Below are 27283 nucleotides of genomic sequence, written 5' to 3'. Positions count from 1 at the left end.
ACAGAAAACACACCATTTTTTCTGTTATATTTCCAGTCTTTAGTATTTATACGGTATTGCCTTTGTGTGACAATAAGCTTTATATGAGGCCACGCTACACAAGCGTATAGTTCAGGTGCGTACACTGTTTCATTATACACAACATTTTCTGGTCAGATTAACATTATTATTGTACCATATTTGGCCAAGGCTGAGATACACACACTATAGCTATTGCTTAACGTAATTTAATCTCACTTTCTTCATCTCCACTGAGAATCACTCAGCTATCAGATACAAAAGCATTCCGACGATTTCTAATCACTTTCTTCCAAGAGTTAGCTTATACACAGACTTATTATTTTCATAGAAGTATTTCGCATTTTGCTAGTTTATCCTATACTTATTTACATGGGGAATTAATCATGAGCATTCATTCCATTGTCAACACTGTTAGCCGCACAAATAGTGTTGAAAAGGTTCCTTACAGATAACTCGTTTACACTACCAACACATATGTTTCTCAACATCATCGGCAGCTAAATTAAAGTCCAGTAGCATGTCTGAGAGACCCTCCATAGTTTAACTGCTGATTTTAAACAATCGCAAAACGTGACTGTATTCCATCGTTTATGTTACTTTCGTTTAAGAAAACATTATATAATAGTACTAGCAAAGCTACATGAAACTACTTCCTGTGGTCCTATTTAGTTGTCTATTCAAAATAATATGCATAAGTGAATTTAATTACTACTTATATATTAACAGCTGGTTATCTTAATTGCTCTTTGTTGTCTCATCGTTTAAAAATTACAACAACTTAAGCCATTATATCTCCTTTGTTAAACCCTTCATATATCTTTTTGTAGATTTTATTGAAGATGTGAATTCAGCATTTCAAATAGTTGTTTCGAAATTATATTGTTGGGCTGATAGTCTCACAAATCATTGTTGGCGTTTCCTTGAAATACATTGGATTAAAGTAGTTGGATTAGTGATAATTGTCACTTGTACGAATGATGTAAGTTTTTAAATTATTGGGAAAAAAAGTTGAATTTCTTGAAATATTGTATACCGTTGAATTCTTTTATTATTTTAATAATAAATATTTTGACTTATTTTTTTTCGTACTATTTAAATTTGTTACTTTGATTTAGTAATGTTATTCTTTGAAAAACCAACTTACATTAAGTCTTGAAATGTCGGAAACTCAATGCTTTACTCGTTAGGATATTGCAAATATATTATTATTATTATTATTATTATTATTATTATTATTATCATTATTACTATTACTATTATCATTATTACTTCATAATCCCCAACTGTTTCTAACATTTCAATTATAATAAGTAATGCTATATTTAATGTCAATCGTAATTTTACATCTTTTGATTTTATTTACTTCTTTTCCATTATATTTCTTATGCTTAGATTTTTATTACTTTTCATATTATTTTCCACTCTATACTTCTTATCTTGTTGATTTTCTCTTAGTGTGTTTGTGTGTGAGATGTAGCAACTTAGATCGAATCACATTTGTTTCAGGTCCTATGTTGATGATGACTGTATCAATTCAATCTTCCTACTAAATTTTCTGGAATTTGTACATATAAATTCTTTAGAAAATCTATTATGAGTAGTATCCTTAATTATAGGATGTGATAAAGTATACTCGAATCCATTTATTAATTTAAATAATATTCTTAAATCAAATTTTTTTTTGAAAATTATTTTATTGTAGGTTTCAGCAACGAATATTATCTCTCTTATATTTCTCGTCATTTGTTTCCCTTTTCCATATCTGCATGGATTCATGACAACATTTATTTTTATATGGACTAGTGTTCAAATACTTTGTAAGATGACTTTTCAGTTGAGTGCTGTCAACTGGAACATTTCATCATCATCTTGTGTAAAGGTAATACAAATTAATTGTTGTTTTAGTTGTTCTCTTCTTCCAATATGATATTGTACTCTGACTGATTCTATTCGAATGAGATATTGGCACACTAAACTGTTTCGTTGGAAATCGTTTTTGAGGGATAACATAAGCATTCTGCTTCTTAGGAAAGGAAAGACGTCTTGTTATAGCTGCGGTTTAGTGGTTCGAGCCTTCGACTTTCAACCACTTGGTCATAGGCTCGAGTCACGCTCCGCCTATTTCGATTCGGGCAAGCGAGTAGCATCAGTAGTCCTCATACATAAAGAGTGGCTCAATGCCAATTACGCGAATCTGTACTTGGTAAGTCTCATATAAAGAAAATCATATGACATGTTTCGTTCATCTATTGGATCTGTCCAGTACCGTTATACTCTTAACAGGTAAACCGAGGAATATTCTCTCACTATTAGCCCACCAAAAACATAGTTCCCTATTTATGTCAAGCAATACTCGAACTTGAATCTCCTTATTGTTAAAAAAATAGCAATGGAAATATTCATATATTCTAGGGGTGGTTGTTTTTACTTATCATTAGAAAGCTGTATTTTTATTAATTTATTTAATGGTGTGAATTGTTCCACTTTCTCTCTCAAGCATTTGATCCACACTGGAACCGTGATTAGTAGTTGAAGACATGACTCAGAATTAGTCACATATACCTAGATCCATTTGCACTTTATCTTCCTATAGATCTTGAATTCCAATATTGTTACATACCTTTTTGTCGTACTATATTGTCATTGCGAAGTCTCATTACTACTGTATTATTTCAGTCTGTTTTATTATTCATTTTGAAAGATTCTAAATTGATTCTAAATGGAAAATATCTGTTTCATGATTGTTGCGCCTAAAAAATAATCTATTTTATTTCATTCGTTTAACGTAATTGTTTTGCTATATTTTTTATTGGGTTTCAAGCTTCACAACACTACATTAGATCCAACTAACTGGCTCGGTTTTAAAAAGGTCGACAACTTTCGTCAGTATATTATGGTTAGTCTTAAAGTTATATATACGAACGTTTTTTGTTTGCTTAAAATTCAAGTGAACTATTTATTATTTTGATCATGAATCGATCAATCCTAAATCACCTTTGGAAACCTGGAAGCACTGGACGGCCGTTTCGTCCCAGTGTGGGACTCCTAAGCAGTGCGCATCCACGATCCCACATGCGGGTTCCGAACCCAAGACCTTCGGTCTCGCGCGCGAACACCTAACATCTAGACTGCTGAGCCGGCATTCGATGATGTTAACTTCTCACTTCAACCAATCCACGAAATTGTGCAACCATCTTCCATTGTATGAGGTAAATAGTTGTCTCTGCCCGACACGGATTTACTCCACTGGTCGTGCCTTTTCACTAAAACTCCAAGAATTACCTCATGAAGCTAGTCAGTAGTGAGCACATGGTAATTATGAGTACGGGGTTGTAGAGATTGTTGAGTTTTGACGGGATTCTAATTTATGGACGACCTTTGAACGAATCTTAAGTGACCTTGAGAAACATTAGCCAATCAGAAAACAGTTAGTATAGAGCAAAAATATATTATACAAACCAAAGGAAATAAAGTGGATACGTGGTTCAAAAACTTGCCAAGGTTAGAAAGATGTTCAGAGGTTCTAAAATCGTAATGCATGCAGTAGAGAAAACCATCCATACGACTACAGAATAGTCGGCCTCTGAAGTCATGATAAAGTCTCAAAAACTCTTTGAGCCTCGACCACATAGCTTCAATATTGTTTATGTGCACTCCGGTTGTTGAGTGCACAAAATGCCATTTGTGGATAACGACACAATGCACATAAACAAGCCTATGTAGGAGTCTGTTCGCTCTCCAAACATCCGTATATATTGTAGTACCTGGCTGCAGCCAGTGTTACTGGTGCTTTTATTATCCAGTTCACGGTAATTGTCATAATTTGCCTTAGTGAAGAATTGTATATGGGGTTTCCATCACAAACTGACATCAGCTATGATGCCAGAAATTTATACATACATATTTGGCTAAATATTTAACAAAATGGATGGAAGGCTTTCGCGTCAAAATCCGAGATTTGTTATCTTATATCTGATTGATTCGTTCACAAATTATAGTCTCGCCGTTCTATTTGTTATAGCCTCTCAATTATCACGTTTCGTACAGAATTCTCTGTAAACCGATCGTACGTTAGCATTAAGCACTAATGTTGGTGCCGTAACCTTGAGATTTCTAAAATTCTTCTGATTCGCTCGTTCGTAAATTAGTCTCACCCGATTTTATTTATGGGTTTATAAGTATAACTATTGCTCATACGGTTATTGTGTTTTTCTTACTGAACTAATTCAGTCTTATAGCAATTAGTGTTTTTGCATCAAATGTATGTTTAAGAAATTCGATTCTTTGATAATTGTGTTTATCATTACTATTTTTCTTTTAGCCATATGGTGCATTACTGGTTGTCAGTGTAGTCTGGCATGCTATAGCATATAGACAACGTCAATTTTACAACAATGATAAAATTACTCGTCCAGCTGAAGGAATTGTATTTCCTGGTGTTACGATCAATTCCATGGGTTATGACTTATTGAATGTGGTCAAATTTGCTTTTAATTATGGATTCTACAAATTTGGTTTGGAGGTCGGTATTTCTTATATTTTCCTTAGATTACAGTTTTTTATATTGTAAGATACGAGGTAAAATTCTCCAGAGGAGGAATCTTTTCCAAAAATTTCAGTGTTAAACTTTATACTTACGGTACATCATGCATAATCAAAATTTTCTGAATTACTATTTTCTAAACTAATATTTGTAAGTGATCTATCGTTAGCTCACGGATTAAGACGCTTTTGAACTAGCGAGTAAAATCATCAGTAAAATCCAGGTAATAGAACTTTACTGATGTATGAGGTTTTTCGATTAGCTTCATGATAGAATTTCAATCAATAGGATAGATTCATATTTAGAGTTCTAGCCATTAATTTATGCTTGACTATAAATCATTTCAATCCAGTCAGTGTTTCTCAAATAAACTTTATTATTGTTATATAACTAATGAGTATGTCACAAATAATTTTCAAATTTATGCAAAATGTTATTTACATTCTTCACCGAATACTTGTAATTTGCAGTAGACAAATTATGCTAATAGGATGTTTATTATTTGTCAGTGTTTTGTAGTTTCTGTTTATTTACATGTTACTAAAACTACTTATTGATCTATGTTTGAAAACGGGATTGTGCAAAAACACCTCACTTCAATCTATTTATTTACTTTTTTTATTCAGCTTTGTCATTGTATCACCGTTGTCACTACATGCGCACGTGTCGATGCTTTCAGTGTACTATACTTACTGTTGATGTTAGTGTTTTTATTCTCTCCACGACGAGTATGTGCACGTCTATGGCCTTCTTATATGGTAATTCTAGCTGCGCTTATACCAATACAATATGCCAGTTGTATTGGTTTACCACCTGGACTATGTTTGAGTAAGTTCTCCTTTCTCCACCTCTTTTCCGTGCTGAAGATTTTCCTTTTAAGCTTTATCTTGTCTATGTAGGTTCAGTCAGCAGCAATGTAGAATTTCATACGTAGGTACATCAGTTCAAGTTGCCATACCACATTAGTACAGAGATTCAGTTGTTGATTCAAATCTCATAGTGGTAGAGGTTGTAGAAGTATAGGCAGTAATCAGAAAAATTAGGGTTTGAAGATGTTATTCAAGGAGTATAATCCATTGAAATAAATTTGGAAAGAGAAAGAAAAGGGACATGAAGAATTCAGAAGATTAGAATTTGGGAGAACACAAAGAGTGGATGCACTTGCGTCATTGCAAACGATTTTGAGCCCATGTCATTCAGGGTCTCTAACCATCGGTTGCTATCGTCTCGCGGATCACAATCAGGAAGTCTACACCTACCAATATGGCTCAGTCCACTTGTCAGTGACACCATGAATTGAAATCATTGGTTAATATTGTTACTCTGTAGTAATATCGTTCGGAATTTTAATAACAAATTATGAAGTTTTTTAATACTTACATCATTTCCTTGTCAAATAAATTAGTTCTCTAGTATAATTATATTCCTACTATAATAGATTTTATTTTATGCTGCATTTTTTAATTGTCTCGTGGTAGAAATTCACTAGTTCAGACAAATACCCTGGGTCGTAAATTAAATAAACTATTGGTTTTTGGTTGAGGAATCAAATGATTTTGTAGTAATTGTAATGTGTAACAATCCTAGATTTAATTCTACCTGCGATCGATGATGCCTATTATTAGGAGTCTTACGCTAAGGAAGAGGATCGCCACTGTACTCATCGACACTATCGTATTAAAGCTGATATTGGTCTTTAATTAGAGTTGTCTTTAAATCAATCTTAGCATATCCGATAAGACAAGTTGGACCTTTGAAAATTTCCTGCTTCTTTATCAAAGTAAATGTTACATTAAGGATTCATGTTGTAGATTTTACAGTCATTGATGGTACCTAAAGCTTGTTTATTGAGAAATTAATTTTTTTTGTCCGAAATATTGGCCCTTGTGAAAGTCCACAAACAATTTGAATTATATTTTACAGTTTACATTTCATTACAGGATGTTACAGCATACAGTATCTTGTTTATGTTATAATTTTGTGGAGATAAGTGACAAAAATTTAAATAATTCTTACCATTCATTCATGTTAATTGTTCAATATCATTGATTAGAATGGTGCTGAAAGAAGTAGGCGAGATTTTGACATTTCGGTTTGTTCAAGTGTTGACTGTTACTATTTCCTCCAATGATCTATTTTTAAAGCTTTATGTATTTCAGCAAGGCAATCCTGCACCTAACTGTACACACAAATAATCTAACTATTTTACCGTAATATAGTCTAAAATATTCTAAACAGTCTGGCGTATCCTGTTAAACAGGATAAAACTAGCTTCCGTATTTCATTTGTAGTCACAAGCCAACTTAGCTAAAATGTGTAACTAAAAAGTACTATCGTGATAATCAATTCAGGACGGATTTGTGTCAATATAAACTGATCAAATGCAGTTCGTACTATCGGCAGCAGGAAAATTCACACATAACTGGATTTACAAAGTCATATTGGCATATTCGCTAGATTTGGCCGACCTAGACATATTGAGTAACTGGTGGTTTTATTTTTAGTTCCTTACAATTTGATTTTTTTGGATTGAATTTTCATTATTTTTCTATACTCTATCAGGTTACCCTTGGTATACAGAATCGATAGAAATTAATAATCTTCTTCAGTGGTTGTATCTGCCTAGTGACTTTGGTGCACCATCTGCTTATAAGTTAACTGGTATACATTTACTTATATTTAAACAATAATCTTTCCTATGCATATATGTATTTATCTTATTTTGAATACTTCTGATGATAAATGTTTACGTAGGGGTTTTTGATTTTTTCATTTATTCAATCCGTCGGGGAAAAAAACTACAGACAGCCAGTATAAAATGCTGGATTTCTTTGGTTAAAGGCTAATGACTGCAATAGTCTGCTATTAAAAGATACACTAAAGAAGTACGTCATAGCTACTGAAGGTTGTTTATTTTACCAAAGTAGTCTGTGGTAGGGCTTATGATCACATCAAGTCTTGTCCATCAGCAAATCCAATCTCTTACACTTAAGTGTATTAATTATTATGTTCCCTGTCGTGACATTCTCATCTGAATGTAGAGTGCATAGGCAATGTAGTTTGGTGAAAAAATCTTGAACGACAGTAAACAATTTTTAGTTAACGTTTTTCCCTCAAATTGTGAAATGATACTTGTTAGATCAGTAGATAATGAAATATTTGTATGGATACGAACGACTTGTTTGACTTTTCTCAACTTACATCACTTCAGTCGCATGCTAAGTGCTCTTTCAATTATCATAGGGTGTGTATACTGCACAGCAGTTCACCCTGCTTTGCTGATATGAAGCATGATCTTCAAGATGGAAGACACTTAAGTAATTGTTTGATTACGGGTTTCTTCAAAGCACTTATCGTGTACGATGGAATCATGGACTTTGTTGAGCTAAGGCTCAGTTTACTATAATAGGTAACCAACAGATGAGCAATCTACAGTATCGATTTTATTCATTATGTGTTACATATAATCCTATCTTTAGTTCTCCGTTATTGTTCGGATTATTTTCACTTTTTTGTTTCTCATAAAATATAATGACTTAAATCGATATATTTATTTCAAATCTTACTCTGTTTACTCCGATCCACGAACACGCTACTGTAATGTTAATACAACTAAAATAGTAATCACTGGGTTCGATTCCCGGAGTGAAGATCCACTGTGAAATGCAGGTACACCCAACTGAAAAGTCTCACATAGGACGGAAAGTACGTCCTAGACTCCACTGCTAGTCACATTTAATGTATTCTTTATCAATTTAATCAACTGTCTTCATGATATTTAGTATATTTGTTTTGCTTTCATACATATTTTATTAGCTGACTTCTTTCAGTTCGCTGCAGTGGCTTTACAATTTCGTGTCTTTAAAATTGAACAACGCCCTGATTCAGAAAGGTATGATGGTGGTTCTAACCGACCAATTCTAACTAATGAATTACCTAACGAGGAAGATCGTGACTTCGTCAGCACTAAAGAGTGAGTTAGGGTTACTGTATTGAATTAATCAATCATTTTCATATTTCATTTAAAAGTAATTTTTCCTGTTCTATTAGCAATGGATGTTAAACTTGCATTCTAGATACGTTGAGTATGTATTTCTCAATTTTGAATTCCTTAAGTACGTACCTAGTGACATTAAGGATTTCTACTCCTTATTAACTATTAATGCACTAAGTTTGGTTTAAATAGGCAATATTTTGTACTTTGATTGTTTGCTAATGTCATATGAATTGTCATTTTAAACTCCGCTCATTCAGCGTCCCTTTTAGAGTTCAGAATGATGAGTAATGTTGTGCCTTTAAGCCACTTTAGTAATAATTTCCCATATAACATTGCATCTTTTCTTTAGTTGTTTACAAATAGACGTTTTTATAAAGAATCGTTTATATTTTTCCATTAAACATTAAATTCTCTCTTAAATTTCAATTTTCTAACACAATGCAAATCTATGTTTACAACATTTGTTCTACTTCCCTCCTCTATTGTCATTGTTTTTGATCGAACCTTTTGGAAAATTACATTTTTAGTATTGATGGATTATTTTTTATTTGCATTGAAATTAAACATTAGTTAACCATTGACAAACTATATGAAATTGTCACTACACATTTATAAAAAAGAAAAGTATTTTGAATAATTTTATGAATATTTGGTTAATTGACAGTTACAGTTATCCGCCTAGCGCAGTGGGTGGAGCCCCGTAGCTCTCTTCTGGCATAGAGAAGAGCTCAAAATGATAGTGCGACTGGATACTGGAGAATTGTGCAGATAAGGACACGATATCACTAGTATGGGAGTATTCCTCGACCCACAACACGTCATGCAGATGTGTTATATTGGCTTACACTTTTCCTACCACTTTCGGAAGCTTTTATGCAACTGAAAGCGCTGATGAGCTGCTAATAAGTTCACCAGTGGAGAAATGGGGAATCTACCTGTCCCCAAGTATGCTTCATGTGCATATATTAAAATGCAGGTACCGAAGATACATACACTCCAGTGACATACACATTGGCATAGATGGGCGCGGTTACTAGTATGTTGATACATATATCTATAAAAACCATAGACAAGTGAACACCTCCCATAATTACATACAAGCATAGGAGTTTTCGCTGGCAAGTATAAGTTACGTGCATATACGGAATGCATAAGCCAGGCCAATACACTCCATAGTATACACATAGGCATAGATGCGAATAACCTAGGCTTCCAGACCCAGTAGCATTTTCACTGAATGGGTATTGAGTATTTAGATCAGCATTGTAAATCGTCATGGATTATATGCTCACTTAACGCTCTTACTACAAGCTGATTTAATGTTGACCACTCTGTACTGGTTACGACACAGCCTACGCTCTGACTCGCCCCTGCCAGACCGTATGGGCTCTTCCAAACTAGTTTTTACAGGTACCAAAAGGAAAGTTTTCTCCAATGTCACAGACAGAAAGCCAATTCAAGTCAACCTCTCTTCTCTTATAATCAAGATTTAGACAGATTGGGTGATTAGTCCGATCTCTGTCTGTATTTTATTTATTTGAACACATGAATATTGGTACAAGAGAGCGCCAATATATATGCGCCACACAAAACAATGAGAATTCGAAGAGAAATAGAAAAAAAAACTAAGGAGCGCGAAAGAGAAAAAGAAAGCAGTAACGAAGAGATTGGTGTAAGGTAGTGTGGTAGTAACGAGGGAACGGAAAGGCACAATCAGAAGAAATCTTTCAGGTAAGGGAGACACAACCACTTTTTATGAAGAAAGTAAAAGAAGGTTACAGCAGGATCGCCATTGGCTTCTATTCTGAGCCATATCTGATAACGTCTCTAGCCACTGTGTAGCACCATCTCTCAGACCCTAACCAGGGAGTCGTGAAGAACCGACAGAAGCCAGTCCTTTGCAGCTTTCTTTCATACCACGACACCATGTCATGCACTGACCACCTCTCCGCTTCTTCCAACCAGTCCCAGAGTCGGCAAATAATGCACGACGTGGAATTCTCTGGGACGACATTCGGAGAACATGTCCAAGCCACCGAAGTCGGTGTTTCAAGATGGTGACACCAATTGAATTATCATCTCTGTGCCCGAACACACGATGCCGAACCTCTGCATTACTGACATGGTGTCGCCACTGGATGTCAGCAATCCTTCGGAGACAACGATGACCGAACACGGAGAGTCGTCTAACGTCCTCAACTCGGAGAGGCCAGGTTTCACAAGCATAGAGCAAAACTGCTCTCACCGACGCGTTGTAGATCCGACCTTTTACAGCCAGACTAACATCACGAAGGCACCAAAGGTGGCCCAGATTGGCATAAGCCTCTCTGGCTTTCACTATACGTGCATTGATCTCATCACTCACACCCCCACCAGCACTTATGCAGCTACCCAGATACACGAACTTCTCAACTACGTCTATCTGCTCACCATCCAGGGTGAGTACAGGATTGGAATCCTGCCAGTCTTGTAGAAGTACTTTGCACTTCGAAGGTGCAAAGCACATACCATACCTACGGACACTGATTGCCAACTGATTAAGTGCGGATTGCATGCCTTGGGCATTATCGCACAGTAAGACAATATCGTCCGCATATTCAAGGTCGAGAAGTCTTTCTCCAGGCAACAGATCCACACCACCATTACTTACATTCACCACAGCTGTTTCCAGAATGTCATCGATGGCAAAGTTGAAGAGGAATGGTGAGATTGGGCAACCCTGCCTAACCCCACTGCTCGAATGGAACAATGGAGAGAGGTGGTTGTATGCCCTCACTCTGCCTGAGGTGTTTGTGTATAGGGCTTTTAGGATGTTAATAAACTTCTCAGACACACCCTTCAATAGACAATCCCAGAGAACAGTCCTGTCCAACGAATCGAAGGCAGCCCTGATGTCAAGAAACACTACGATTGTTGGCCTTTGATAAGTATGGCGGTGTTCTAACATTTGGCGGAGGGTGAAGATATGATCAATACATCCTCGACCAGAACGAAACCCAGCCTGCTCCTCGTAAGTCAATCTTTCTCGGGTTTTGAACAACCTACGAAGTATGACGGAAGCCAATAGCTTGGACGCAATCGGAAGTAGACTTATCCCCGATAGTTGTTGCAGGAACGACGTGAACCCTTTTTAAAGATAGGGACAACTATCGACTCATTCCATGACGTTGGTACACTCTCTAGTTCCCAAACCTTTGTAAACAACGTCGTCAATTCCTTAGTCAAAAAGTCACCACCATCTTTAAAAAGAGCCGGAGGTAAGTCATCTGGGCCAGGTGATTTGTAACGCTTCAAGAGTTGGAGTTCCTTGCGGACTTCCTCCTCGTTTGGTGGATCAGTCGTCACCGGCCATGGAGGGCAGGACAGTCTGACCGATGTTGCCGGAGCAGCAGGCCAGTTGAACTGCCCTTCGAAAAATTCTGCCCACCATCCAAGACGTCGATGGATGTTAGTGATTGGCATCCCATCATCCTCGCAGATTGTTTCGCTCACAGCAGACTTCTTGCTGCCAGTGGCTCGGATGAGCTGGAAGAGCTTCTGGTAGTTACCAGATGCAGCTGTTACTTCCAGCTCATTAGCACGCTTCGACCACCAGGCTTCTCGGTCCTTACGCAAGCTTTGCCCGGTTTCCTTACGTAACATCCTTCGTTTATGGTCAAACTCACGGTCACCCGGAGTACACCGACGGGCTTCAATGAGTTGTAAGGAACCAGACAGTGAAGTGGTTGGTCAGTCCTGTCTCCACTATGTCGTTTGCGTTAATTCATGGAGAGAATGATCTCCTACTATTCAGAAGGCACTACGCGGAAGTGCAAGTCGGAATTTGACCTCCTTGTTAATTGACACTTCAGTGAATTGATTTATGGTATCGGTGTGATTGATGTATTTAGTCATTCACGTTCATATCTACTGAACTTTTGGTTTAATTAATAAACTGATCAGTCAGATATGTGTAATATAAAATGAATATATTACATTAAGTTTGTATAGTTGATTTAATTTTATGTAGATGTGTAATCAACATGTGATAATGTTTTTGATTGAGATCATGAATCAATTGATGTTAGACCACCGTTGGAAACCTGGAAGCACTTGACGGCTGTTTCGTCCTAGTATGGGACTCTTCAGCAGTGCGCATCCACGATCCCGCTCCTGCGAGGTTCGAACCCAGGACCTATAGGTCTCGCGCCAGGCGCTTAACCAACTAAACCACTGAGCCGGCATCCAATGGTGTTAGTGGATTGGTTGAAGTTAGACACTAACACCATTGGATGCCGGCTCAGTGGTTTAGTTGGTTAAGCGCCTGGCGCGAGACCTATAGGTCCTGGGTTCGAACCTCGCAGGGAGCGGGATCGTGGATGCGCACTGCTGAAGAGTCCCATACTAGGACGAAACAGCCGTCCAGTGCTTCCAGGTTTCCAACGGTGGTCTAACATCAATTGATTCATGATCTCAATCAAAAACTTAACAATCTCCACAACCCCTATACTGATAATGTGATAATGTTATTTATGTTATATCTTGAGTTATGTTATCAAACAATTACTTTGGTACATGGATAAGATGTTCTTTATTTTTCGACTATTATTGCCATATAATAATAATAGTAATAATAATAGTGATAATGATAATAAAAATAATCTTGATTCATGTTTGTAATTGTCAAAAATTGTATTTTGGTAAACATGATCAAAACCGACTACATGATCCCTTATTTATCGTATTTATCCTTTAAATGAAATATACTATACTATGTGAATCCCTGTATAACTCACTGAGAGGTTTCCACAGCTTTGTTACATAGATTGTTTTGCACAAGAATCTTAATTTTTTTCGAATTCTTGTTTCTACAATATAGTCTGCGTGTATGTGAAAGAGAGGGAGAGAGTTAGGTTACGCTTTAATTTAACTTCTCAGAATTTAAAATGAGCTGGTAGAAGTAGTAAATAATTGAAAAAAACACACTAAAGATACTCCAGTTGAACATCTGTATCTAAACATTTATCAACCATATTTGTACAGGGTATGTATGACTAAAATTTAGTTGATCAGTTAATTAATTAGTTGAGGCTACACTGGAATCCACAAATTTTTGGCCTTGAATTTTTGCTTGCTATATTCCCTGATTATTTCTACCTGATAATCATATGTATATTACAATAATCAGTCATTATTAAACCTTTAGATTATTTAATTAATTACCATTTTTTAAAAATATGATTGCTTTGTTAGAGATATTTTCATAAAGTTAATCTGTCATTTATTTGTTTGATCGTCATCGTTACCATTATTATTATTATTATTATTATTATTATTATTATTAATTTTCTTCTTTTGTTTATTCATGTTAATTTAACAGATCTTATTTAGATTATATGCGTCATCTTATTTTCTATTGGTCTTATTGGGTCAGTTTAGCTGTTGTTCTTGTCACTGGAGTTGTGTGGATTACACTATTCTGTTTAGGTTATATGATCTTAAGTTTCATCTATTTATGGATGGGACTGAATGTTTTGCTAAGAGAACGACCTAATCTAATCAACTCGTAAGTATTTATAATTTTTGATATATATATATATATATATATATATATATATATATATATATATAATTACCTGTCAGTTTTTTAACAGTTCCTGTTAATTTCGTTGTATTTCAGATTACGTTTTTTTTGTTTAATGCATTGGACACTATTTGAGTTACGTGTTTAGTGTATTATAATTGATTTAAAAGTAGGTTAAAACAGAAGGCTCGTATTTTTTTATTAGTCATTCTGATTTGTTGCTGTACATACCATTAATGGAATGTATTGTCATTTTCACTGTACAACGCAAGTTTAATTCCATCAGAGTGTATCCGCTGTCTGAATAATTTCAAAAATGTCTTGTCGGCTAGTGCTAATTGATGCGCAACTTACATCCATGGATTCCTGCTAGATGCTTCCAACTTCTTATCATTCTATATAAGTTTTGTCGATGTTGATGGATATACAATGATTAAAAGTAGATTGAAGCTAGCCGGTGATCTGGTATGATAGAATGAAAAAAAATTGTACTGATTTTTACGATTATTAAGTATATATACGTATTTGTCTAAGATTAAATGTAACTATTGATCTTAAACAGTGAATCATAATTAAAAATTTTTTTCTTTGTAGATGGAATGTAATTATTGGATATAATTTTTGTGTTATTTTGGCCAAATGTAGTCTTCAACTTATGGGTTGTGTCTATCGTTCACGAATGTCTAATCAATGTTGGCTTATACAGTTGTTCGGTGTTCAATGTATGAATCCATTATCATGGAATCATTTCAATCTACCTCGTATGTAATTGTACAAATAAATTTAGTATTTCAACTTAAAGCGATTACAACCTGATAAACTTGTGTACATCATTATTCATTTTTGAAAAATAAACTGATCAAAACAATCCAATGGTCTATTGTATACAATGCTAATCCTACATACACGTTTCTGCATTAAAAAATATCTTATTTGAGATTACTGAGTTATAATTCACTTGTATTTACTGATATTATCTTCTTTTACTATAAACGATTAGATGATTTTGTGTGTGTGATATTAGCCATCAATCGGATCTTATTCCTTATACCTATATCAAAACTATGACTGAGATAACATATTAAATTTTCTTCTTTAACACTAAAACGATATTGTTTATATCTTCAAATAATGTAAAATCTGAGGATGAAAATTAATACATAATTGAATTGTCATTGACAACGACATTCACATTTTATCGATGAAGTGTTCACATCAAATCTCTCCAATGAGTTAATTAATATTGATTACCCTACATTTAAGCTTTATAGTTTTCATTTAAAGCCGATTATATTTAACATTTTAACACAGTGAATTATATATATATATATATATATATATATATATATATATATATAACCTAATTCGTTTGGTTGAACTGGTTTAGTATTTTTGTCCCTTGGTGAAATTACCTAATAACACGTTGCATGTGATTGACAATTTGAATTTTAGTATATTTGTAATCTAATGGTTGAATTCATGCGTCGATTTATGCTAGGTTACCATGGAAAACCTGGAAGCACTGGACCCCTGTTTTGTCTTAGTATGGGACTCCTCAACGCTCGTGCGCGGGGCCGAAGGCCCTGGGTTCGAATCCGCGTACGGTATCACGGATGCACTCTTCTGAAGAGTCCCATACTAGGACGAAACGGCAGTCCAGTGCTTCAAGGTTTTTCATGGCGGTATAGCCTAGATCGACTCATGAATTCAACTATTAAATTAGGACCATCTCCACAAACCTCATTCTGATAATATATATAGTTCTAACTATTGTCAATATTCTACTATCATCATTATTTATTCACCTTTTATCTCATTAGCTGGACATGAAACATCGTGTGCTACTGTTTCAAGTGGTTTGCATTGGGATATTGTATGCTTTATATTTATTTTATTTCAACGAAAAGTATTCACATCACATAGTTTTAGTCATGTATTACTTGATTTACAAGTTCAAAGTCGATTTGCATCTCGGTAAGTTTTAATGTTGTGGTTATTGATTTTTTAAATCTCTGTTCACTCTTTAGTCTCTGTATTGATTAAACTTCAAATAATAATAATTCTCAGATTCTCAACTCTATATCACCTAATTCAGTTTGAGTTTTGTACCATTAATTCTTATACTAAAAATACGTATCTTAAAGGTTGATTATACAGAAGAAATGGTTTAGTTTATTTAATTTAATAACTTACATTAAAATTACAGTATTGTCGTAAATTCCTACGCCTTATTAATCGATGGGACTTGATTTTTGAAAAAAGAAACACTTTATGCTGATTAGAATAAAATAATTCTGATAAGCAATTATATCACTTTCTGTTTTTTCTGAACTAAACGTGCTTTTTTTCCACATGATAATTAACCGTTATAGACGAATGTTACGAGGTCTCTTATGTTTGTTCTGATCCTACTCTTCCCCCTACTATTTTAATTTTTTTCTTAGTGGTGCTTACCTAATAAACCGTAAATTAATGTTAGCTATTCATGAACAAGCTATGGAAGAACAATATAATTTAGCAAAAGTACAACAGAAACTCAATCTTATTCAACAACGTCAAGAAGCATTTGGACGTAGTAATGCTAACATTACTGAACATTATATAAGTAAGATTTTTCTCTTGATGTCTGTTGTATTTATAAAATTTTGGCGTAAATCCAATCATTTTTTGGGTATTAATTCATCTACTTACTCAATTACTTACTCCTGTTACCCCTTGTGGAGGAGCATAAAACAGCAACCCGGATTTTCCAACCAACTCTGTTGTGTGCTCCTTTTTTCCAGCTGTTTCCAAATGCTATTCGTTCTTTCGATGTTTGCTTCAAAGTCCCGAGGTAATAATGTGTTCTTTGGTCTGTCTCTTTTCCTTTCACTTTCACGATTCCAAGTTAGAACTTGTCTCTTGATGCAATCTTATGATTTCCACAGTGTATGTTTTACCCATCTCCAGAAGCTGGTTTGTTCTCTATTATAGTAGGTTCTTACTGATAGTATCCGGTCGAATGACATTAAGTATCTTTCGTAGGCAACTGTGTATAAATACTTTTACTTTTTTGATGATAGTTGTAGGTAGTTCTACATGTTTCCTCTAATTATGCAACAAATCTTTTAATCGTTTCATGGTTTCTCGTATGAATATGTGCTTTAGTCTACTGTGTAGTATTTATTTGACGTTTAAACTCAACCTAAAGTTGTTTTTTTGTTCATCTGAAATTCTGATGTGCTATCATCCAGTAACAATGCACAGATTTATGTATACTACTTTTTAAGTCATACTTTAACTCATCCACTTAAGTCATACACCAGAGTAATTTTTAAGCGTTGAACTATCTTAGTCATTAATTTGTAACGTAAAGCCTAGCACATATGTATATTGGTTCAATTTGTTACATCATATCAGCTTACCTAGATAAAGTTATCAAGACAAATACCCAGGGTAGTAGATGTAATAACGGTGTCAGTAGAAGCAAGATTTACAACCTCATCAACCGAATTGTTATATTTACTTATTATTCTACGTCTAATATCAGCATTGCTCACTCAGTTATCCCTAAACACACAGGTAATGCTGTCGTAGAAATATAAAAACTAGGTAATAATGTCTGATCAATTCTTTTACATTACAAAATAGTAATATTTCATAACCACATTTGTGGTGTACTATAAATTGTATGATACAACATCTATAGAAAACTTTATTGTTCCTGACAAAATTCATTCTTCATATCTGTTTATGAAATATTTTTGGGTGACCATTTCGTAAAGTCGATTGTAAACCTGTATACATTTACCACGCCACTCAATAATGGAACTCATATACTGGTTATTTTTTAAATTGATCTCATTTGTGTAAAAGTGAAGTGTATCCACATCGAAATTTTTAAATGTAAGACACCAAATTCGTGTTCATACAGTCAACTGTGGACCGTATATTTGTGTGTATGTATGTTTGAGGAGTGGGTTTCAAACATTTGCCGACCTCTGCAGTAAAAATCCGTTTCTTTATAATGTTCGATACCTATCAAAAACAGCTTATTGCATAGTTTTCAGGTCATCTTCCTATTTTTAAGCTAGTCTTATTATCACGCATAAATATCTTTCGATGATTTCATTGGCACTTAATTATTTTGCGCAATGCACATGCTTTGTTTCTATTTCTACACTATAAGCATGGATCGAATATAAACGGAAATGTGTTGAATTCACTGTTCTGAATTGTTGTTTACTATAGTTAATTAAGACTAAAATCTACCTGTTATGTTTTACTTACTCGTATTAGTTATCTGGTTAACTTATTTGTCGTTGACGATTTTTTTTACTGTAGGGCAGTTATTTCTTAATAACACGTAGTGTTTATTCGATTTTGTTGTCGTTTTTATTCTAGTGCTTCGGTCTGGTGATTACTATCTGTTTGAAGGTGATCCAGAAGAAGATGATGATTTTGTCAACCGTCAAACACATATACCTGGAAATGATAGTGATCACTCGGATAAAGATAATTCTAGTCCACCACCACCAGCGTTACGTTTACGCGAGAATAAACATAATTTAAAATTACAAAAAACAGCTATCAGTGAAGAAATTGACAAACAAGCCACTATTTCAAATAATCATACTAAATCTCAAGTTACTTTAGTTCCAAATGGAAAGAATTACTTACGAGATATTTGGCCAAGTGTAGATCCAAATATTTTAAATATTCTGTCCAATTATAATGATCCTTATAGTACTATCAGGTCAGCCTAATATTTGTTGTTTCATTCGGTCATTTAATGTTGATTTCTTTCATCAAAAATTAAATATCTGAAAGTTATTTACTCAACAATACTGAATTTTAAAATCTTACATTTTGTTTCATCACTACTAAATTTGGTAAATTTCGTTATGTACAATTACTTTATATAATACGGATTGTTAGTGACTTTATGATGTTGTGTATTAAGAGATGTACTTCACACCAGGTAATCAGTTAACTTTGTCTAATTAACTGGGAGATGGGAATATCAATTGTTTTGACAGGTAAATGTTAACTGCTTTAAATACAGAATTATTTATTCTTTCATTGCATATTTTCACTGAGAATCTCTATAATGTCCCCTATACTATAATTATCAGTGGAACATCATGAGGACGTTGACTATTGGTAGATAATATGATCTCTTGCCTAGATAATATCATTAGTTGATTAGTGGAAAGTTCTATAGTATTGTCAGCAACCATGTCTGGTTGGATATTGGTGTAAATCACTGCCATATTACCATCGGTGCGTAAATCCCTATCAGTTATTCTGAAATTTTCAATTACCGTTCAACATATACTATATCTTGTAACCAATTTTTTTTCAGCTACTTACTTTCTTGAATGCTTTTCGTATTGGTTCAGTGATTTCAGTAATTCTGTTTGCGAGTTCAGTTGAAATATAAATAGTGACGTTAGCAAACGTATTTGATAATTTGTATATTTCCTCTTAGGATCTACAGTTACATATTCTTTTTCACTGAGTATTATTACTTTTTTTAACTGTTTTAAACGACACCCAGTGTTTAAAGGAGTTTTTTGTAATTAAGAAGATCAGAGTTTTGGTCAATTTATACAAATAATTATTCTCACCGATCATTCAAACCTATTTATATGTTTTTTCATTAGTATATCTGAAAACAATTTACACTCGCTTGAAATTCTACTGATTATTATTCCTTTAGTTTTAGAGATGAACACCGTCGCGTTCGCCCAACGTCTCATAGTAGAAATGCTCTTGATTCAGACCGCTATTATGAACATCTTAAGCATATTGAAATGCATCAAGATCGTCCTCACTCTGGATTTGTCTTAGGACATCGTCGTATGCGATCTCATCCTGAGTTTTTGCGTCAACATTTTGGTGGGAACGAAAAATATTCCGTTGTATCTATAGAATCAGATGAACCTAAGGTTTCAGATGGTAAAAATCTAGCTTTACGTCCTAGTCAAACATCATTTGACAGATTCGCTCATCGGTCCACTGATCACCGAGATCAGAATCCAATCACTTTACACCATCGTCCTTATGAAACCCATAGACGATTATTTTCAGCATCTGGAGCTATCTTCCCCACTAAAGACCGTCCTAGTAGTCCTGAAAAGAACACAGTTGTCAAAAATACGGTCCGAAGCCATAGGAGAACAACGAAGTCGTCATTATCTAAACCAAGTCCTCCTAAGGTACATATTGATGCTTCTGTTGTCATTTCTGAATATCTGGGGCTATACTATTTTTATTGCCTTAACTAATAAAAGTTTTTCCATGTTTTTATAATAACAGGCTAATGGTGTGCTTGTTTATCCATGGATTCACTTATTTAAATACTTGATGAAAAAATTATTAATACAGTTTTACGGGACTTATTCATTAAAACTTTAGTTTTATGGATTTGTGCTTGATGAATGGGGCAGTCATGACCGAATTTCAACGCTTTAAAGTTCGTAAATATGAAGGATTTATTTTGTTTGCGTTTGTTTGTATTCCAATAAAAAAATTCTTTCTGTAATTCACTAAATTCCATACTTAATATTATTCTGTCATTAAGAATGAATGTCCACCTATGCAACTGGTTACTCTGTGTTAGGAAATACAGTAAGGGAAATGAAACAGAATTCAAATGGTAATGCTTTTATAGTCAGATTTTTTAAAGGGCTACTACTCCAATCGTGTATAACTTTAAGTGTCTCAGCTCTTGGAGAATGAGTTCTAAGTACAATAAAATCGCTCTATGTTGTTTCGGACTAAATATTCACCTTGATACTACTCCATCTTGTCGATCTCTTTGAAGATATTAATAGTAATTATAACTGATTGCTATAACTTGTGGTCTTGTGCGTTACCGCCAATTAGAGAACAGTGATTTATCAACCGGACCAATAATGCGTAAACCCGTACGAGCAGTCTAGAGTCCTTATCGGTCCTTCTCCCTACCTATTAAAGTCCAGAACACCAATCTCAGCCTCTGCGATATGTGAATGTGGGAGACTGTGATTAACAGACTGGCCATAACTCAAGAACGGCAAATCGTATAATAATAGCCTATAGGTCAAGATAAAGCTTATAATAAGAGGAACGTGAATATGCATAGTTTAGCTGCTTAACAATTATACAATAAAAATATATGTGTCGTATTCGTCCATAAGTAGTTATCGAAAGTTACCATTCATAATTCTCGTCGGGAAATAACGTACCTTTATTTTAAAGACTCGAAGTTTAGTTCCTGACTTTAAGCTTTCTGAATTTACTTTATAGAATTATTTTCAGACCAGTTAGAAAATGAAATGAATTCGTGATAAAATTAGATCACATCGAATTTTTTGATTAAAATTACGTGAATTAAGGTTAAGACATAGCTTCTATTTATACTACTGAATAATATCATGCTTCTCAGGTTTTTGTTTATCTTCTTGAATTCTGTTAATAAAAAGTATTGTTTTTATTTATTTAAACACATAAATGTTGGTACAAGTAAGTTTCAAATAGGTATGTCCCACACTTCGTCATTCGAGTTGTGTGAGCGCTGGAATACTGCACCGAACGCACAAACCGAAACAAGTGATTTTCTTAGGCGGCCACTCTCAGAGGTCTAATTCACACAGCAGTGGAGCAACGCTAGGAGATGCAGTCTAATGGTAGCTGGTGACCGAAAATTGGTTCATACGCCACTTCTTCCTTCAGGATGCTGGAGCTCATGTGCACCACTGGTTTGGAATTAGGATTTTCCGACTTTCCTAGGTGGACTTTCCGTGCCCACTTACTCGGTTAAAGCTCCAAAAATTCGCATTTCGTTCTCTCGCTTTCGTAAGCAACACCCCCACAGCGGGAAGGCAGTGAGTAGGGCTTCTTTAACAGTGGTTGTATACACGTGGCCATGTAAGAGCATTTCGAGAGGGAATACTAACTCCCCCCCACCTTCGACCGCATTTAGGGGCTTTGATGAAAAAAAGGGTTTATTACATTAATGAATAAAGAGGAATTCATCTCGACAGTTATTTATATTATTCTGTACTGTTTTTCGATGTACAGTTTTTAAATTAAAGTAGTTGTAAGAAATTCCAATTCTTGTTAAATTTAAAAATATGTTTTTATTTCTAAATGGCTAGTAAACAAGTATAGGACATGTATAAACAGAATAGATATATTTTCATTATGATGATGCGTTTAGTATGTTTTTCGTTCTGCGATTTCTTTGAATTTGTCAAATTTGTTATCCCTTCACTGTTATTTCTATTTACGGTCGATCCTCCATTTGACCAAATTTAATTGATTTAAATATCCTATGTTTTTATCGTAGGCCTATGAAACTTCTCATGTTGAATACCCTGTTATTGCAAATAAGATAACAGAGGGAAATAGTAACAGAGAGGGTAACTGTGAAAACGTTTCTACAGTAACAGATAGCAATGAATGTAAAATTATCGAGTCTCGTTTTGCTGAAAATCATTCTCATAACATAATCACTAAAGCCCTAAAGTCTGGGTCTCAACATACTAACGATCGAAAGAATTTCAGTTATTCATATTTCGATGATGGTCAAGAAGCGGATAAAGATAGTGATGAAGATGATGATGCTAATCCTCCATCAACTGCGAATTCTCGATTAAATCCCATCCAGCTATTGAATAGAGCCATGGAACTTGGTGCTCTTTCAACTGTGAAACAGTATCGACGCAATTTATATGCCCATTCTCATGATGGCGCACGTCAACGGGAACAGGCTGATAATATTCCATGTAATATATCTACTGGAAGTCAAGACGGTTCATCGGCCGATCAAACGATGCAACCTGTAGGTTAAATGTTTTGTTTTAAAATGGTTACTATATACATTTTGTAATTGTTTAAAGTATTTGTCTCTAAAAATACGCTGTACATGATGATATAAATAACTTTTGATTAACTTGCTTATAGTTATTCCATAAGTTTATTATACTTTTGATAGTGTTGATTTCTCCTAACTAGATGGTTTAATTGTCTACTTATCGTCTACTCATACATGAAGTAGGCGCTAAAGATGTTATTCAGGATGACAATGGATGCTTTACAATCAGAATATCTAGGTTAGAGAACCAAACACCGCCATCAAAAACATTAATCTCAGCTACAAATTTTCTCCATTGTTTGTACTAAATAGGAAATTTAACCAAATAAGTCAAATATTTTTCCGCGTACATTTATTCCCACCGCGTAATTACTGTTATTGTTTTATACTAACAAATGATCAATAGTTTATTTAAGTTCTCATGAACAATAGAAATTCATCGGTTCAAGTTTTACCATGTACATGCTAAGTACTCTTGGTTAATTTTGGACTGAAGAAAGGAGTTGAACTGCAGTTTGTAATATTTGCTTTTTGATGAAAATGATCTTGTAGTTACTTAAAGGAGTGATTTCTACACATTAAGGAATAGTTCAAAAAGCCGTTTTTCCTTTGGAATATGAATTAAGGAATTTGTAAAATGATATGATTTCTGATGTATTGAGATTGACAAATTTCAAGACAATGCGGCGTGTATGTAAGAATAGTGCTGTAAATGTGATTTTTATAAGTTTTGTGGAATAAGTAAAGATTTTATGGTCTAGAGGTTAAGCGTTCGCGCGAAACCAAAGGTCCTAATTTTGATTTTTGCGTGCGGGATCGTGGATGTACATTGCTGAGGAGTTCCATACTAGGACGAAATAGCTGTCCAGTGCTTCCAGGTTTTCAGTGGTGGTTTAGCGTATATCGACTCATGAATTCAACTATTAAAACATTTTATTGCTTAACAAATCGTGTTTACTTAATGTTATAAAGCAAGTAATTTTTTAAAATACATACATTTTGCTATTTATACGCTCTCAAAATGTTAGTTCATTTGCCACGTAAATTGATTTTATTGAAGGAACTTATAACGTTACTAAATTTCTAAGTTTTATGTATGCTTGATTATTGCAGATAAGTGCATATTCAAACATAATTTGTAACTTTTTCATACCATTTATTATGCATACAATTTAATTTATAACCTTTACTTATAGTCATCCAATAGACCTCAGGTCAGTACAGATTCCTTTCACAATCATTCACTTAAAAATACAACTTATCCTAATCAAACTAAAGAACGTAAACGAAACAATCGTTTCTCATCGAAATTTGGCATAAGGAAACTTAGTGTACCTGATATTCATTCTGGTTCAAGACAACAACCGGAAGTTCATTTTTCCGATAGATTATGTAAAAAATACTATTCTCCATTGACGGACAGAAATGTAAACGTTAGTGAATATTGTTTTGATCCTGATAATAATTATTTTGAACAACCTTTAAAAAATAAGGCCAATTTATATTCTGTTCATCCGTTGGATTCATCATTCACTGGAAATAATGATGTAGTCGACATTAATATCATAAACAAGGAACGAAATAAATGTCCCTTAAAGGGTAAACCGGAATTTAATAACATGATAGATGTTAATGCTGAAAGAAAATTCTATTTTAATCCATCAACTTCGAAGCAAACAGAAGATACTAAACTAAATACTATTCTTTTGAATCAATCAAATAATCATACTCCATCGTATGTTATTATGGATAAACAAAATGCTCAAGATAATCAGATAACTGTATTTGAAAAGCCAATTAAAACTACCCACTCATCATCTCGACCATTTGATGATAATAATGGATCATCTGATATAAATGATAATGATAAATTACGCAAAGATTCCGTCCATCAACGTGAGTTGTTTTTACTTTTCAGTTTTGATTTTACCACAAAATACATTCCACATCTATTTATTGTTAAATTCTATTCTTAAATTATGAAGATGACGTTGTATGCTTCGTTGTTATTTCGTCTACTTGTTTCCGACCTTTTTAAAACTTATTTTCGTACTCAAACGGACTAGGATTTATAAAATAGGTTAACGTTCAATATATATTGTAATACTTATAATGACTAATTATGTAGCTCTTTTTCTGTAAGCTTAAAATTCGTATCATCCCTAATTTCAGTGACGATATGCTGTTCACACTAAGTCAGTATGGATGACTAGTATTAATGTATACTCATTCGATAGTTCTTGTATAAGGCGAATTTTATTTTCTCTTTTCAAACAGCCCAAACTACATTTTATCGTAGACCACCTTTCTAAAATAAACCAGATTAGTATTAAGCAATATTGTTTCACGCAGTAAATTTCTTATTTTGACTACAAATCTTTAAGAAATGTCTTATCATTTTAATTTTCAACTCATATCAGTCACAAGTATCACTTTTGTTATCTATCACCTTTACGTCATGTATTGGTTATAATCATTACGTGAACCTTTCACCTTTGAATATAGTTTTGGAATTATTTTAATTACCCCGTTATCTGCCACAGACTGAATATTACTAACAAGGTGTTGTTATAGGTTAAAGGTCATTTGTTCTATCATTATCTTTGCTCATTCCTAATTACGTACATTCATTTTATAGTTAAGTATTATTTTTATCCTTTTCAGATACTGAGGGCTGTTGGAGCAAGTTTAAAGCTTCTTGCTTAATAGCATATATGTTTTTCTTGAGTTCTGTGGATAGTTTAATAAGATTTTTGAATGGTCTAACTCGTCAATATCGTCGTATTCGCAGAACTATTGACCAAGAAAAACGTTTAGTTAAACGTCGAGTTATTTCATATCTTCCATCCACAAATGAACAATTAAGGTAAACAGTTTTAATTAAATTATATATTTAATAATGACGCTATTATATTTTATGCATCGTTGACATGCTTTTTTATGATTTGATAGTTATATGATATATCTTAGTTCTTTGAGGACCTCACACTACCTACTTCTTTTTATTAAGTGTTAGCTCATGTATGCGAGCAAGTTCACGATAATTTTTTTCCTGTTCATGCTTCCTTGCTGACTGTTGATATTATCTGACTGGTTTTTTATACTTTAGTTTGGTATTTCTGTTTTCTCTGGAGGACTGCTCTGTTGCTATGTTAACAAACGTGACTTCTGTGAATATTAACCTCTCCCGAGTTCCTGATATCTCTTTCTACCATAACACAGAAGATTATTATTGATTTAGTGCATATTAGTTGCTAGGTTGATTTTGTTCATATCCTGTTTTGTATTAGAAGAATTTCGTAGTCGTAAGTCATTTGAGATTACTTTAGGCTGTTCCTAAACATAACACTTAATTGTGTTATTCATGCTTCACACAAGGAACTTTATTTTGTAGTTACACTGTGTTACAAGAAAAAAATGAAACGAAGTTAAAATATAGAACCTAATAGTTGAAATGCTGACTTTTTATCAATTAATCCATCACTTTAACCATGGAGATAATTTTGACTTCATAGCTTATTAGTATTATTTTTATATGCGTTTGGTTTCAATAGTATGGTTTTATTATCTCATGTCTTAATATCATTATATTATTATGTTGGTCTACCAGGGTACTTGGTACCTGTGTGGTTTCGCTACATGATTGAGCTGTACTATTCAGATTGTAGCGTTAAAGCCTATACGGTATCTGGTTCTCCTGTAAAGCGGGATTGAGTTGTACTGTTTGGGTTGTCACGTGAAAGTCTGGATGGTGTTTGGTTCTCCTGAAAACCAATGTAAAATTACCCTGGCCCACAAGGGTATATTGTATAACTATATTATTATGTGTTTCTAAAATCTCAAGATATCTAAGAAGAGATTTTAATCATTCATTTTTATTTATTTATTTTAACACATAGATATTGGTACAAGAATGCACCAAATACATACGCGCCACACAAATCTCATTTGATATGTGTGAGGGCTGTGATACTGCCCTGGTGCCCAAACCGAAACAGGTGGTTTCCTTAGGAGGCCACTCCCCGAGCCTTCGACCTGAAGGTCTGATCCACAAGGTAGTGGAGCATCGTATGGAGATGCGGTCCCATGGGAGCCGGTGACCAACAATTGGTTCACACGCCAATTGTTCCTTTAGGATACTGGAGCCCATGTGCACCATTGGTTTGGGATCCGGTTAAAGCGCCGGACATTTACTTTTCGTCCTCTCATTTTCGTAAACAACAGTAGTGCCACGAGAAGGCAGTGAGTAGGACTTCCCTAGCAGAGGCTATATACGCGTGGCCATGTGAGAATATTTGGAGAGGGAGAGCGGAACTC

General features: G+C 34.2%; 1 protein-coding gene across 1 annotated transcript in view; it reads left to right on the top strand.

Annotated features, from left to right (window-relative positions):
• MS3_00003931 (uncharacterized protein) overlaps positions 1 to 27283 on the top strand; it is a 61518-nt gene that overhangs the window by 15029 nt on the left and 19206 nt on the right. Inside the window, exons 14-29 of the mRNA XM_051211807.1 lie at positions 849 to 1000; positions 1724 to 1900; positions 2843 to 2917; positions 4343 to 4543; positions 5191 to 5392; positions 7127 to 7225; positions 8381 to 8537; positions 13921 to 14106; positions 14719 to 14885; positions 15945 to 16098; positions 16569 to 16729; positions 18508 to 18859; positions 19826 to 20324; positions 22439 to 22933; positions 24163 to 24862; positions 25631 to 25832. Coding sequence (XP_051071911.1) covers positions 849 to 1000; positions 1724 to 1900; positions 2843 to 2917; positions 4343 to 4543; positions 5191 to 5392; positions 7127 to 7225; positions 8381 to 8537; positions 13921 to 14106; positions 14719 to 14885; positions 15945 to 16098; positions 16569 to 16729; positions 18508 to 18859; positions 19826 to 20324; positions 22439 to 22933; positions 24163 to 24862; positions 25631 to 25832 — 3979 coding nt within the window. The remainder of the gene's footprint in view (positions 1 to 848; positions 1001 to 1723; positions 1901 to 2842; positions 2918 to 4342; positions 4544 to 5190; positions 5393 to 7126; positions 7226 to 8380; positions 8538 to 13920; positions 14107 to 14718; positions 14886 to 15944; positions 16099 to 16568; positions 16730 to 18507; positions 18860 to 19825; positions 20325 to 22438; positions 22934 to 24162; positions 24863 to 25630; positions 25833 to 27283) is intronic.

This window comes from Schistosoma haematobium, chromosome ZW (assembly GCF_000699445.3).
Source record: "Schistosoma haematobium chromosome ZW, whole genome shotgun sequence".
Taxonomy (NCBI): Eukaryota; Metazoa; Platyhelminthes; class Trematoda; order Strigeidida; family Schistosomatidae; genus Schistosoma; species Schistosoma haematobium.
This window is presented reverse-complemented; position numbering and strand designations above follow the sequence as displayed.